The following is a 12,485-nucleotide window of genomic DNA, read 5'->3' on the forward strand; positions in this document are numbered from 1 at the left end:
ATAATTGTTACTTACTTGTTCATGTATTCATGCTTCATTTCTTCAACTAGATTTCTCCAACCAGACTATAAATTCTTCGAGGGGAGGGAGCTATTCATATATACATCTTTGTTTCCTTATATCATCTACCACGTTGCAAAGGCTCAAATATTCCAGGTTGCCAATATGATTACTTGAGCTTACATATTCCAGTTTGCTGATGTAATCACTCGACTTTCCAAAAACTGCAGCCAAGTTTAACATACTCATGGAGTTTTCCAGGTCCTTCCCTGACCGTTCACGCTGTGGCCCACCTGCTGCCTCCTACTCACCCACCCACACCCTAAGCACCGTCTATAGCCTCATCTTGTTTTACTATTTTCATAGCATTTAACACTCTCTAAGATAACATCTCCCTCTCCCTTTCTCTCTCTCTTTCTTTCTCTCACTCTCTCTTTCTTTTTCCTAATCTATTGTCTGAAGCCTCCTACTAGGATTTAAGCTCCACGAAACCAGGGACTAATCATGCTCACCAGTGTATGCTTAGAACCTGGACCCATGCTAGGCACATAGTAGGCTCTCAAGAAATACTTACCAATTGTTGAACCCGCCCCTCAATCTAGTGATACCTACTTGAGACTTTCTTTCCAACTGAAAGAAATAAAAATACTTCACATGATTTACCTGCAAAGAGGTTCTACAAGGTCCTTTTCAAGAAAATCATGATCGTTCTTGACAGCCACAATGTTGATGGGAAATTGGGAATCTGAAAGAGAGACAGAGAGAAACAAAGGGGTTTATGTTTTATCTGAACGGGCATCAGCATCTTCAGGTCACCACGTTTCTGTACACATGACTGATCTTAACAGCAGTACTCCTCAATAACGGGTGTGTTGGTAATGTTTAAGATAGCAGGCAGCATTATATTATCACAATAAATGCTCTTAAAGGTACAAAAGTAGTGTGAAATATGACAATAACCTAGTGCTTGACCTTGGATAGGACTGAATGCTAAGTGCCTGTGTTTCTATGCCTCATCATTATCATAGACATTTGCCTGGATGGAGAAGAGACTTTACACTCTCACCATCCACTGTAGGTCACTGACTTCTATCCTGATTGGTTCATGAAATATTTAGTTTGGCAGATTTTTAAATTTCCTTCAGAAAGGCAATTTCCAAAAATACCCAAAGTTCAATGGCCTCAAACATTTTCTTTTGTAGCAAAATCTTGAGTTACTTCAGAATATCAGAAAACTACTCAAACAACTGAATCTACCCAAACAGAAGAAGAAATTCTAACATCATGACTTTTCTGCCACAGACTATTTATGCCAGCTTTGGAGGTCATGGGCAAGACCCAGGACACAGTGCTAATTTTAGGTACTTCATTCATGGAAGCAAAAGTCTAGAGATCACTGTAATAGAGGCCATGGTCAAAGCCAACAGACAAAGTCAGTTCATTATCATTATCCTGTAATTCTTTCTCTTCCTCATCTTATATTTTGCACTGCCTCCACCTTGCCAATCATAATAAATCTAAGGGTCTCTAAATCTTAATGTGAGTTGGGAATAGAAACAATTCCTCTTTTGATGAAAAAAGTAATGTGAGTGAATTCCAGATGGTGCCAGAATGAAGACTGTCTCGTTCTGCTAGAGAGGGAGGATGTGTAATGAGGAACACAGACACGGAAGTCTAGCTGCCCGGGCTTTGAGTCCTGACTCTGCCACTCCCTAGCTGTAGAACTGTGGGCAAGTCACTTCACCTCTTCCAGGCCTCTGTTTCCTTATCTGTAAAATGGGGATGATGATAATTATAATACCTACTCTACAGCGTTGTTTCTATTAAATGAATACTACATGTAAAGTGCTTTCGACAGCACCTGGCGCCTAGTAAGCTCTGTGTAAGTATTTGCTCTTATTCTTATTACATTTATTCAAGGCCTATGGCTTAAACACAATCTGACAGGCACATTTTACCTATGAGATATCTTTACTTCTTAGCCATTTATGGACTCTTCACATTTAAATCATATAGTATTTTGAGTTTACAAAGAAAGTGCACATTTTAGAAAGTAGACTGCATTGGGGCAGAAAAGATTGAGATTTTAATTATGACTCTTCTATCTTATAACCTCAGAAAAGCCACTAACCTTTTCAGGCCTCTTTCTTATAATCAGTAAACTGGTGGTGGGGGGTAGGAGTGAAGGCTGCTTAGTCCAAAACTGTAAGACCCCTCCTTTGTCTATGATTCTGTCAAAACTTTTATCAGAGATTCTAGACTTTGAAGCACATTCAGAGATATGCCCTCCTTTATCCTCATAAAATTCAAGTGAGAGAAGTGGAATAAGTTTTTTTTAAAAAAATATAAAACTGAGCTTCTAGGTGAGTGGATGAGATTCACCAGGAGTGACAGTTAATTTTGTTGATTCTTTCCATCCTAAATAAGTTCTACCTTGTCAGGAAGAGAAGGCTATATTGTGTAGTGTGCTAGATATCCTCTCTTTAGTCCTACGGACGCACTCTCCACGTTTGTGCCCCAGGATCACCTGTGTGGATGGCATTTAAGAAGATCTGTGTCCTCTGGCTTCCTTTTGCGTTTGGCCAATGGGAAGCCCTGGCTGGAGAGAGAGGGAGGGAGGAGGATGAGATCAGGATATTTATCCTCCTGGTTCTCTCCATGGGAGGCTGTCCACCACCAGCTGGGTCCTCCACTCCTGGGGCCTGCTCTAAGGATCCTCTCTCCTTCTGGGCTCTGGTACCCTGGCTCTCCGCCTATCCCTTTGGGCCTAGGACAGTAACAGGTCTGCTCCTACAGGCTCTGGACTCTAGTACTGTTCCTCAAGGTTTCCTATGTCTTGCCCACATCTCTGTAATGAACACTTTTAGAAATAAGTCCTCCTCAGATATCTCAAGTGTGCCATCTGCTTACTGTTTGGATGCTCACTAATTCACTATATATAAGGATTAGCCAAGAAGTAGTCAGATGCTTTGGTATAATTTTAGGAATAAGTAAGATATAGGTAAGGTTAACTGTCAATTAAAACATCAATGACAGGAAGTATGATGCTGGCAATAAAAGCATCTTACCTAAAACCCAGAAAAGCAACATCTGATCCATATTCTGTCTTAAAAATTTTCATATCAAGTAAACACAACTAAAGAAAAGTCTCAAGACAATGAGTTTTGTGATTTCTAGGAAATTTATCAACAACCATTTATTGTACTTTCAAATTGAAAGTAATGAAGAAAAACAAGGAAAAAGGAAAAGAAAGAGACTGCAGAAAAACTGTTGATGGAAGAACACTAGAAGGAACAGGCAGAGTTGGGATTGGTGGTAAAGGGATGAGAAGAAGAAAGTGGGAAGCAGAAAGGAAAGAAGTGCGACGTGAGAAGCAGAGCAGAAAGTGAAGCCGGCTTGGGAAGCGATACTCATTTCTAAATTGGCATCAGGATAAGCTCTGGGCATTGCAAAGGCAATAAGAGGGAAATAAAAGAGGGAAAGAGATAGCAAAAGGAAACGGCTGAGAAAAGACTTGAAAGCCAAAATACATCACAGGATGTGTGCGGCCCACTTTGAATTTATTCTCTTTATAAAGAGCGAAGAGAAGGCCAACCTACCCTCATATAACTGAGCGTATTGCGGGAACCCGGCAGCACGAAGCCAGTCGCATGCTTCCTTCGCCTCAATTTCTGAAAAATACAAGAAAGGGAAATGCATGAGTCCAATGGCTGCACGCTAGTACCCTATCTTCTTAATCAAGGAGAAACCAGAGAGCATTGTGCAAGTTATTACAAAGCAAAATCGTTCTCAGGTAAGACTGTCTAAGTAGGTCTACCCAGAAATGGGTGTAAAATGAGCAGGTATCACCTAGGTACTTGTTATGTGTCTACGAAGATTATCTCAATGTTGATCCATAAGTACTTGGATAATAACAAAACCACAGATTACAGAACACAAAGGCTGAGTTTCAGGCAGGGAAAAATGTCTTATTTATACACCAGGGAACCAGGAGACTAGGGAGAAGCAGGAAATACTTCCTTATGATCCTGTTTTTTTTTTAATGATTTTCTTTTTAACTTTCAAAGATAAGGCTAAGAATATTTATTCAACATTCTTTTACTCTTGGATAATGAAAGAAAGAACACAACTGGGTAGTCTATGAAAATGTATTTTCTCATGAAGAAAGATATTACAAAAATCCAGTTTAATATTATTTCTTTAATTTTACTAATGGTTCTAATTCCCAATGCCTTACAACAAGATGTTCATTCATCAAGCACATTAGAATGATATCAGAGCGCAGCATGGAAAAGTAAAGCTGACTGTCCAGAATTGAGACATGAGTTTGATGTGGCTGCTAGAACCTCAGGGGGCCAAACCCAAGAGGCTGATCTGTCCTTTAGGTGACCGTTTTCAGTGTGGACATAACAACCACCCATGGGACCACCTGCCTGGAGAGGCTGTGGAGGGAGATGGGAGGAGCCTATAGTATGTGAACTAGGTCGCTTTTTGACCTTGTGAATTCTGGATGATTTCCCAACCACAACTCTGTTAGATAAATATGAATGCAAGGGAAAAGAAGTTCATCTGTCAAAAGTTCAGTTTCTCCAAACAAAATTAAACAGCCTCTTACAACACGTCTCTACCCAGGCCCCTTCCTCTGATGTTGGGATGAAGCCCGGTCAGGTCACTGTATTTCCATTTACTCTGACGTGCGTTTTTCCCCATAGCAGAAGCCAGAGAGTACAGTGTGTTCTCGGGATCACTGCATAAAAACGATCCACACTAACATCAGCCCTGGGCCTGAGACTGCACATCTAGAATGAAAGCTCAGTGTCTGTGCAGCATAATGTTTAATGTGACAGAGCTATCTGTTATATGTTAGGAAAACACACCAAAGGCCAGCTCTTGCACAGGCCTCAAAGGGAAGAGCAAAAGCCTACAGCCCCGTCTCCCTGATCTGGTTGGACATGCGTTGAGATTTGCCATTAAATTCGGGAAAATCACGATCCCAGAGTTTTCCTTCCATGTCCCAGAGCGTCTGCTTCTTTTGGCATCCCCTAATCCACCGTCATTCCAGGGACTGACAATTTCTAAATCTTGAGTTGTTTCTCTGACACGAGGGTTTTTTACATAATGGCTACCAGCACAGACCTAACACGTACTCATTCTTGCCTCGTAGGCATCACTGAAATACCCGGGGCACCAGGCTGAAAATAAAAGCTCTGGAAAGCATTTCTATCAGGAGGGGTGTCTCTGAGATCCACAGTGCAGTTCAAAATGACCTTCAGCTGAACCGCACTGTGTTGGCTAACTTGGGCTTTCCCTTCGGGAGGTACAAAGGGCAATTATTGTACGTCTCAAAAGTTCTATTTAGTACTCATTTGAGAGACCTTCTGTGAAGGCTTCCTCTTTGATAACCACACAAGTATTTGAGGGGACGCAGGAAACGCACGTTCTGACTGTAACACGGAGAAAATGTGGTGAGTTACTACTGAGTCACAGACAGGCTGTTGCGTTCTAGCTTTTCAAGCTTCAGATTCGCTTTCTACTTCAATATGAGACTGTGGATGGTGATGAGAAAACATCTAATTTCTAGACACGCTCTAAACTTAATTATGAGTCAGCAAGTCTTAGAAGTATAGAATTCTGTATTTTCTATTTGAATTACATGAATAGTATGCCTTTGTCTATTTTATTACTTGCACTATTGTCAAAAAGTAGTGTTAAGTGGAAGAGCCTCAGAGAGACAGACCATGAAGAACAAATGGAGGAGACCCGGAAGGCAGGGGCCCTACAACATAGAAAGCTCAAAGGAGAGTGGGAAGGGAGCTTATGAAAAAAGTGTGCACTCCACCAGTCTAGGGAAAGTGGGGGTTCAGACAGTTGGAAGGAAGGATAATGCGGTGGTGGAGAGGTGGGCAGCAGAGGTCTTCAGAGAAAAACTCCTTCTGGAACTGAAGTCTCTGGCCGGGCAGTGGAACAGGGCTCAGGCGAACCTGGGAGATTTTATTTAAGAGGCTCTCTAGATGACTTCATTTTCTTTTTACACAAGAGCAACATAGATAGTGAACTGAAATTCTACCCACACATAAACATGAATAACCAAATCTTAACCAGAACCCAGCTAAATCAAACCCTCAAATACGCCGATTTTTTAAATGGGTAGGCATTTAGCCTATGTCTCAGAGACAAGTGACAACAAAAACCCCAATTAGTAGACAATAAATGAGAAGAAGCCACATCCCAGCCATGGGGGATGGCTCCTCGCTGTCACTCCCACACCAACTTGTTATTCTATTTCTGAAATGTCTCTCAAACACATTCCCCTAATCTAGCTGTAGGCCCAACACCTTGATACCTCAATTTAAGGGTGAAACAAGCCCTTGTTTACCACCTAGTGACAAAGCAGACAAAATAATCAGGCATTAACCACTATCAAATTTGACTTTGCCCATCAAGACGAGTTGGAGAAAAAAAAGAGACTTAGGGTTTCTACTATTTGCCACAGCCCCTGCGAACTCCTATCAGCCAAAAGCTAACGTGTTCCCCAGGGCGTATGACCCTTGCAGTGGCCAAAATGATTGGAGAATTAAAAAGGAATCATTATTGCCAGTGTCATCATTTCACAAAGATCTACTTAATGAGATTTAAATGACATTTGAGGGACTGTGAAAAATCTTCTTTACTGCGCTCTTGCTAGCCAGCGTAATATTACGTAAAAGCTTTAAGGGCCATTCAAATCACATTTTGATAGTTTTATTCCTTCTCCATTTGCAGTGCATACCTGTCCCTGTAGCAGCTCCAAGGCTACAAGGCAAAGCATCAACCTGCTGCAAATCTCCTGTAGAAAACCTGTGTGGGGTGGAACTAAGAATGCCCTTGGACAGACTGGCCTGCTGATCTCTACCATGGTTACTGCATTCCATTACCGGAGAAAATTCAATCCATCTGGCTTGGAATCACGACAGGATTGCAGCACAATTTTTATAATTATTATATGTAAAAATCATTTCCGTTTTACTCCATAGCGGGTATCTATTGTTTGCCTGCCCAACAACCTTTCCCACTTCTTTGGATAACAGAACCTCTCTATGTCAAGAGCCTCTTCTATCTGGTTTAGGTGGGGCGGACATTCCTGGTTGCCCCAATCACATCCCTTGGCCCCATCTCTACCACTCACATGCGGAAGACCTGTTCCTTAAGAGCACCCCATTCCCCTGGTCCAAGAAGACCAAGGAGCTTTGGTCAACAGTTTGGGGGCTGAAATCAACTGGTTGAAAAGGGAGACAGCCAGTTTTTCAATTGGTAGCTTGATCTGCACAAAAACCAAGCAAACCCTTTCACTCAATAAATCAGGAAGATGGTTTGGTGCTAGGCATGCCCTTCTGCCACATATCTGTGATTCTACTTGAGGGAAAGTCAGTTTGCCTTGGCTGCCTTTCCGACATGTAGAGCATGACGTGACCTCTGTCCAGAGACAGGCACAGCAGAGGAAGGCTGTCTCAGTGGGTGCCCAAGGAGCCGCACATCAATGGGCATGAGAACATAGACACTGTAAAAACTAACTATGGCCGGTGACACTGGTTTTAAAAAGTATTATCATGTTTCTTAGTTACACATGCTCAGTGTTGAAAATATAAAATATACAGAAAGGCAAAATGAAAGAAAAATGTCAACTCTTGTCCCATTACTGGTGCCTAATTCAATATATGTTATTTGTCAAAATGGTAATCACCGTAATATCTTTGGTTGACTACTTTTTTCATATAATAACAGATGGTGAATTTTTTCCCATATAATGATATTGCTGGTCAAAATGAGAAATTTACTTTGTTTTGAGAATGATGCTTAATTTGAAATACCTGATTTTTGAATACTGCCAATTGTATCTCACTACTGGGAGGTCATAACATCAAGGTAGCCAAGAGAAAATGGTTCAGCAGGACTTCACCAACATAGACTGATTGTGGAGAAGGCTGGAAGTCAGAGTTAAAAGAGATGAACAAGCCATTTCTTTAACGAAATATCACTTAGTGATGTCCGGCTACAGTCAGGTGGACAAGGCTCTGGAGGGCGTCAGTCAAGTCAGGAGCTCTATTGAACACAGAAAATTTGCCTCCCAGGTTTGCAGGCCTCCTCTTATGTTACAAAATCATTGAATTTTCAGACTGACATTTCTAGAATGCTTGGGAGCAGTGTGCTCTCCTAGCTAAGCATTTTAAGTATATTTTTTTTGTTTACATTTTTCTTAACATAGCAAATAGTTTTTCCATAGCTAACCCAAGGGAATACTATTCTTTCTAAATGACCAAAAATTCAAATTAGGGCCAAATTAAATTTTATGTTCACGAGAAAATTAACTGGCTAGAAGGAATCTGGTCTACCGTGGAAAGTTTATGAAATCATTATATACAGGCATATGTATTTACGTTGTTCTTACAAATCTCCTGGGATTTTGATGGACAAACTGACTCCAATTTAAGTAGGTCTTCTTTCTTAAATGTTCATTAAATGTACTCAAGAGAAGTGGGGAAAAAAAGACATCATGGATCTCCATGTGACTTAGAAAAGCAGGCTCGAAAACAGGGTTTTGTTTTTCATTTAAACTGGTGAACATGGTGGGCAACCTGCTTCTGAAAGATTATGGCTGAGTCAACCACCACAAGATGCCTGCAGTGGATACAATTATCACTATGAAAGTACGCCAAATGCATTAACATTTCAACAGGGTCGTGGTTGTTGGCTTAGGATGATTTCTATGGCTGAGTTAGCTTCATTATCAACGTACTACTTAAGACGAATGACTCCTTTGTCTCCAGACGGAATTTCTCAAGTGAAGTTCCTATGTACTGGAGGTGTATTTATCTGGCCACACACTAGGCTAGCTGTGTTAAAGTCAATGCTGGAGTATCTATTCTGACTATATATGGGTATGAATGATGCAATCATTAATATTATATAGAATCATATACTACCACCACAATCCTTCTCCAAGGAGGTCTTTGTAACCCTAACCACAGGTTCAGGGTGAAACAACAAGTTTTCTATTAATAACAGGCTTTGCTTTAAATCCCACATCGTGGTGTCAGAATACATCTTTTTGCACTCTTTGATTTGTGTAATAAGTTTATTGTGACGTGTAAAAGGCCTAAATAAGTTTTAAATGTATACCATGTATAATTTTTTCTAATGAGCATAACATTTTCTTTCCATGATATTCTAGGTTACTAATAGAGTTAAAATACAGGTTATTTAGAATAAATTTAAGATTATTAATCACTGAATATTCAAATCAGTAAACTAATGGATAAACACCCATTTTATCTCCACATAAATTAAGGCAATTTTTTTCTTGATGTGTAGCAAAATATCTTGCTGTCAGCTAATATAAAACTATAGAAGGAACAAATCTGGAGCTGGAGATATCCCTGTGACACCTAATTGCACTCAGGGTAAGACGGAGATTCACGGCTGTGTTTGCATGCACTTTTTTCCTGAAAGCAAGAGTCACAGACACGTTGAGACATATTATTCCAATTCTTAACATTAGCCTTATTTCTCAGGTCTTGAAATATCTTCTGCAAGCTGGATTCATAGCAAATCCAGTCACTTAAAAATAATTTCTATTAGGGTAAACGAGGATCAAGCAAATTGTATAACTAAGTAGTAGGTCTATTCCCAGTCACGTGTGTTTGTAATCACCCTTTTTCAGTCTTGCTGGGGAAATCATATATATATATATATATATATATAAATCATATATATATAATTTATTTACTTACTAAATTTATAATGAAAACATACACACACACATATTTTCTTACATGTTCCCAATGATTCCTGGCCCTTTCTAGTTGCCACGTAACTTGCAGTTGTCCTCCAACCATCCTCCATACTTCTTATCCCACTGATGTCAGGCTTGGCCATATGACCCACTTTGGGCAATGAAATGTGAGCAGAAGTAATGTATGGTAGCTTCAAGCAAAACCCTTCAAGAGCCATCTTTCTGCCAGCTTTCCTACTCTTTTCCCTTTACCATGAGGCTAGTATGTCTCAGACAGAGGCTGTTCCTCAAGCCTGGGTCTTGGAATGACGACACGGAACAAAGCCATAGCAGATGAGCTGCTAACGTGTAATGTGACCAAGAAATAAACTTCTGTTGTTTCAGGCCACTACAACCTGGGGCACAACTTGTTACAGTGGCGTAATCTAGCATAAGCTAATTTATCACAGCTGCCAGCTATTCATTCTGTAGGTGAAGCACACAGAATGCACTATGGACCTTTATTTCAACTTGAAGCTGTCGGGATATCGGTCAGTCTATCATAGAAATAAACACAGTCTTAGTAATCGTTTTTGCTTAGAATTCTGCTCCCCTGCCTACAGTGCATGGTCTATATGAATTAAAGAAATGTAAACAATCCTTTCACGCTCATCCATCACGTGCTTCCATATGTGTGTGTGTCTGCACATTCACAAACACACACACTTTTTCTCTCACATACACACTTACACTGCAAAAAATCAAAAGTTCAGTTGCAGCTGAACAAGGAAAGTCTTCAGGAATATAAATACTATTCTCCATGCCCATAGTCCTAGTAGTATTAAAAAAAAATGTACAATCCCTTCCAATCAATCTCAAAGAAAAAGAAAGAAGAAAATATATGCTCTACCAGCCAAATAGTTTCTGGCCAGATTGTTTTGAGTCAAGTTTTCCATGAGGCAGAGTAGCTCTTTATTCTCTTCTCTCACTTGGTACAGACTGTTCCCATCAGGCGCCTGTGGTATTTCTCAGGGAGGCTGCATGCGTACACAAGCATATGAACACCCCCAGCTTTTTGAAGTTGTGGAGCCACTGCCTACCACTAAATCCCAAGAGGTTCTTCAAGATGGAGTCAGTTAAGCAACTGAAATGCAAGGTAGGGGAACAGAGCGTTGATTCAGACAATCAGAAAGAGGCTCATCATTTGCAGGCCTTGGCCAAAGTACCTCCATACTGACCAACCAAGATAATAGGGTCTTGTCAATCTTCCTTGGGACAAGGGTATAAGATTCTGGAGATGGTTTTTCTTTCTAACTTGACTTCTGTGGCTTCTCTTGAAAAGGTGGAGACTAAGAGTCCGTGGTAGCCATCTTGATGTTGGATCTCAGGAGCAGAAGCTGGAATTTCCACAAGGTCGACCAAACCGCCGGTATCAGAAGGGTCCCTGTGTTTTCCCTCTGTCATGCCAATGACTTCTTGCCCAGGGAAGAGCAACTGCTTTGGACAAGTCCCAACACCACTGGGGAGTCAGGTTTCTTGGCTTTGGGCAGGTAATCTTCTATCTTATATTGCTTTAAGATTCTTATTTTTTAAATGGTACAAAAATTATGCATGTCTTTAGGGAATCAAACCCCTTCTATAGCTATTTTCAGACATATCTGAATGTCTATACTTATAGAGGCTTATCTGCTATTTCAGTTGCTTAGCTCAACTCTTTTATAGCTCTGGGTACACCCATTCCACCGGAAGCTTTCATGACATCAGGGAAAATTGTGCCATGTATGCATCAGAAGGAACACAGAATCTGTCTGGATAAAATTACTCCAAGAACCCCACAGACCCTTTTCCAGTCGTTCACTCCTTGCAGGGCTGGCATGACAAGATACAACATCACCGAAGCTTCTGTCTCCCAGCTCAAGGCTTTGTGCATTTAACCTCCCAGCAACTGGGACACCTGGATCAATCAAAACTAGTGTTTGCTTAATTTATCCCAAGAAAAGATGTGCACAACTCAAGTGTAATTTTGTCATCTGACTATATATAAAAGCTCGATAGTGTATGTATGTATGTATCTTTTATTTTTAAATATTGGAAATATTTATTGGGATAAAATATTTACTGGGAATTTTTCAATTTGTCGTTGCCAGTTTTCTGGAATGCTTCCTACTTGTCTGTGACGGCGCTGGTTCTGTGAAAGATTTTCAAAATATACATCACTCGTCCCAGAAAATCAGGGTCAGATTCAAGAAATTAAGTTTTTATTAGGTTTTCAGCCATCAATTTTTCTCCACGTTCTTCAAGGCCGAAGAGACCACTGAGCTTAGAGGTTTGCTCTCTAAGTATTGGGATTTTTATTTTGCCATTCATTAATAGACACTGACGTTATACAGCCCTTACAGAAAGCAATTTAAAATGAGTTCAGGTAGTTGAAATAGCTTTACCTGATTCAGGGTCGGGGGAGATTATGCCCCCAACTGAAGAGGTAGGAAACAGCTTGCATGTTGGAATCCCCCTTTTTCATCAGACACAGTGATACATTAATGACTTGCGTCACACTCTGCTCTAACCATATGGCATATTAATACGAAAGTCAATAGAGGCATTCCATAAACACACCACCAATGCACTCAAATAGGTTAAAAAAAGTTTTATAAACTACAAAAAAGTTTTAAAAGCTTAAAACATAATAAAAGTTTAAAAATCTAATAGTTCAGTTTGTATAGTAGATAATGTCTAG

The 12,485-nt window shown here is 40.3% G+C and overlaps 1 protein-coding gene across 18 annotated transcripts in view; it reads right to left on the reverse strand.

The window, feature by feature from the left end:
* STARD13 (StAR related lipid transfer domain containing 13) overlaps positions 1 to 12,485 on the reverse strand; it is a 489,330-nt gene that overhangs the window by 55,256 nt on the left and 421,589 nt on the right. For all 18 annotated transcript variants that reach the window (XM_070520504.1, XM_070520503.1, XM_070520506.1 and 15 more), the window contains 2 exons: positions 3,600 to 3,671; positions 664 to 745 (listed from right to left, as the gene is read on the reverse strand). In XM_070520504.1, coding sequence (XP_070376605.1) covers positions 664 to 745; positions 3,600 to 3,671 — 154 coding nt within the window. The remainder of the gene's footprint in view (positions 1 to 663; positions 746 to 3,599; positions 3,672 to 12,485) is intronic.

The sequence above is a fragment of the Equus asinus genome, chromosome 11 (genome assembly GCF_041296235.1).
Source record: "Equus asinus isolate D_3611 breed Donkey chromosome 11, EquAss-T2T_v2, whole genome shotgun sequence".
In the NCBI taxonomy this organism is placed as follows: Eukaryota; Metazoa; Chordata; class Mammalia; order Perissodactyla; family Equidae; genus Equus; species Equus asinus.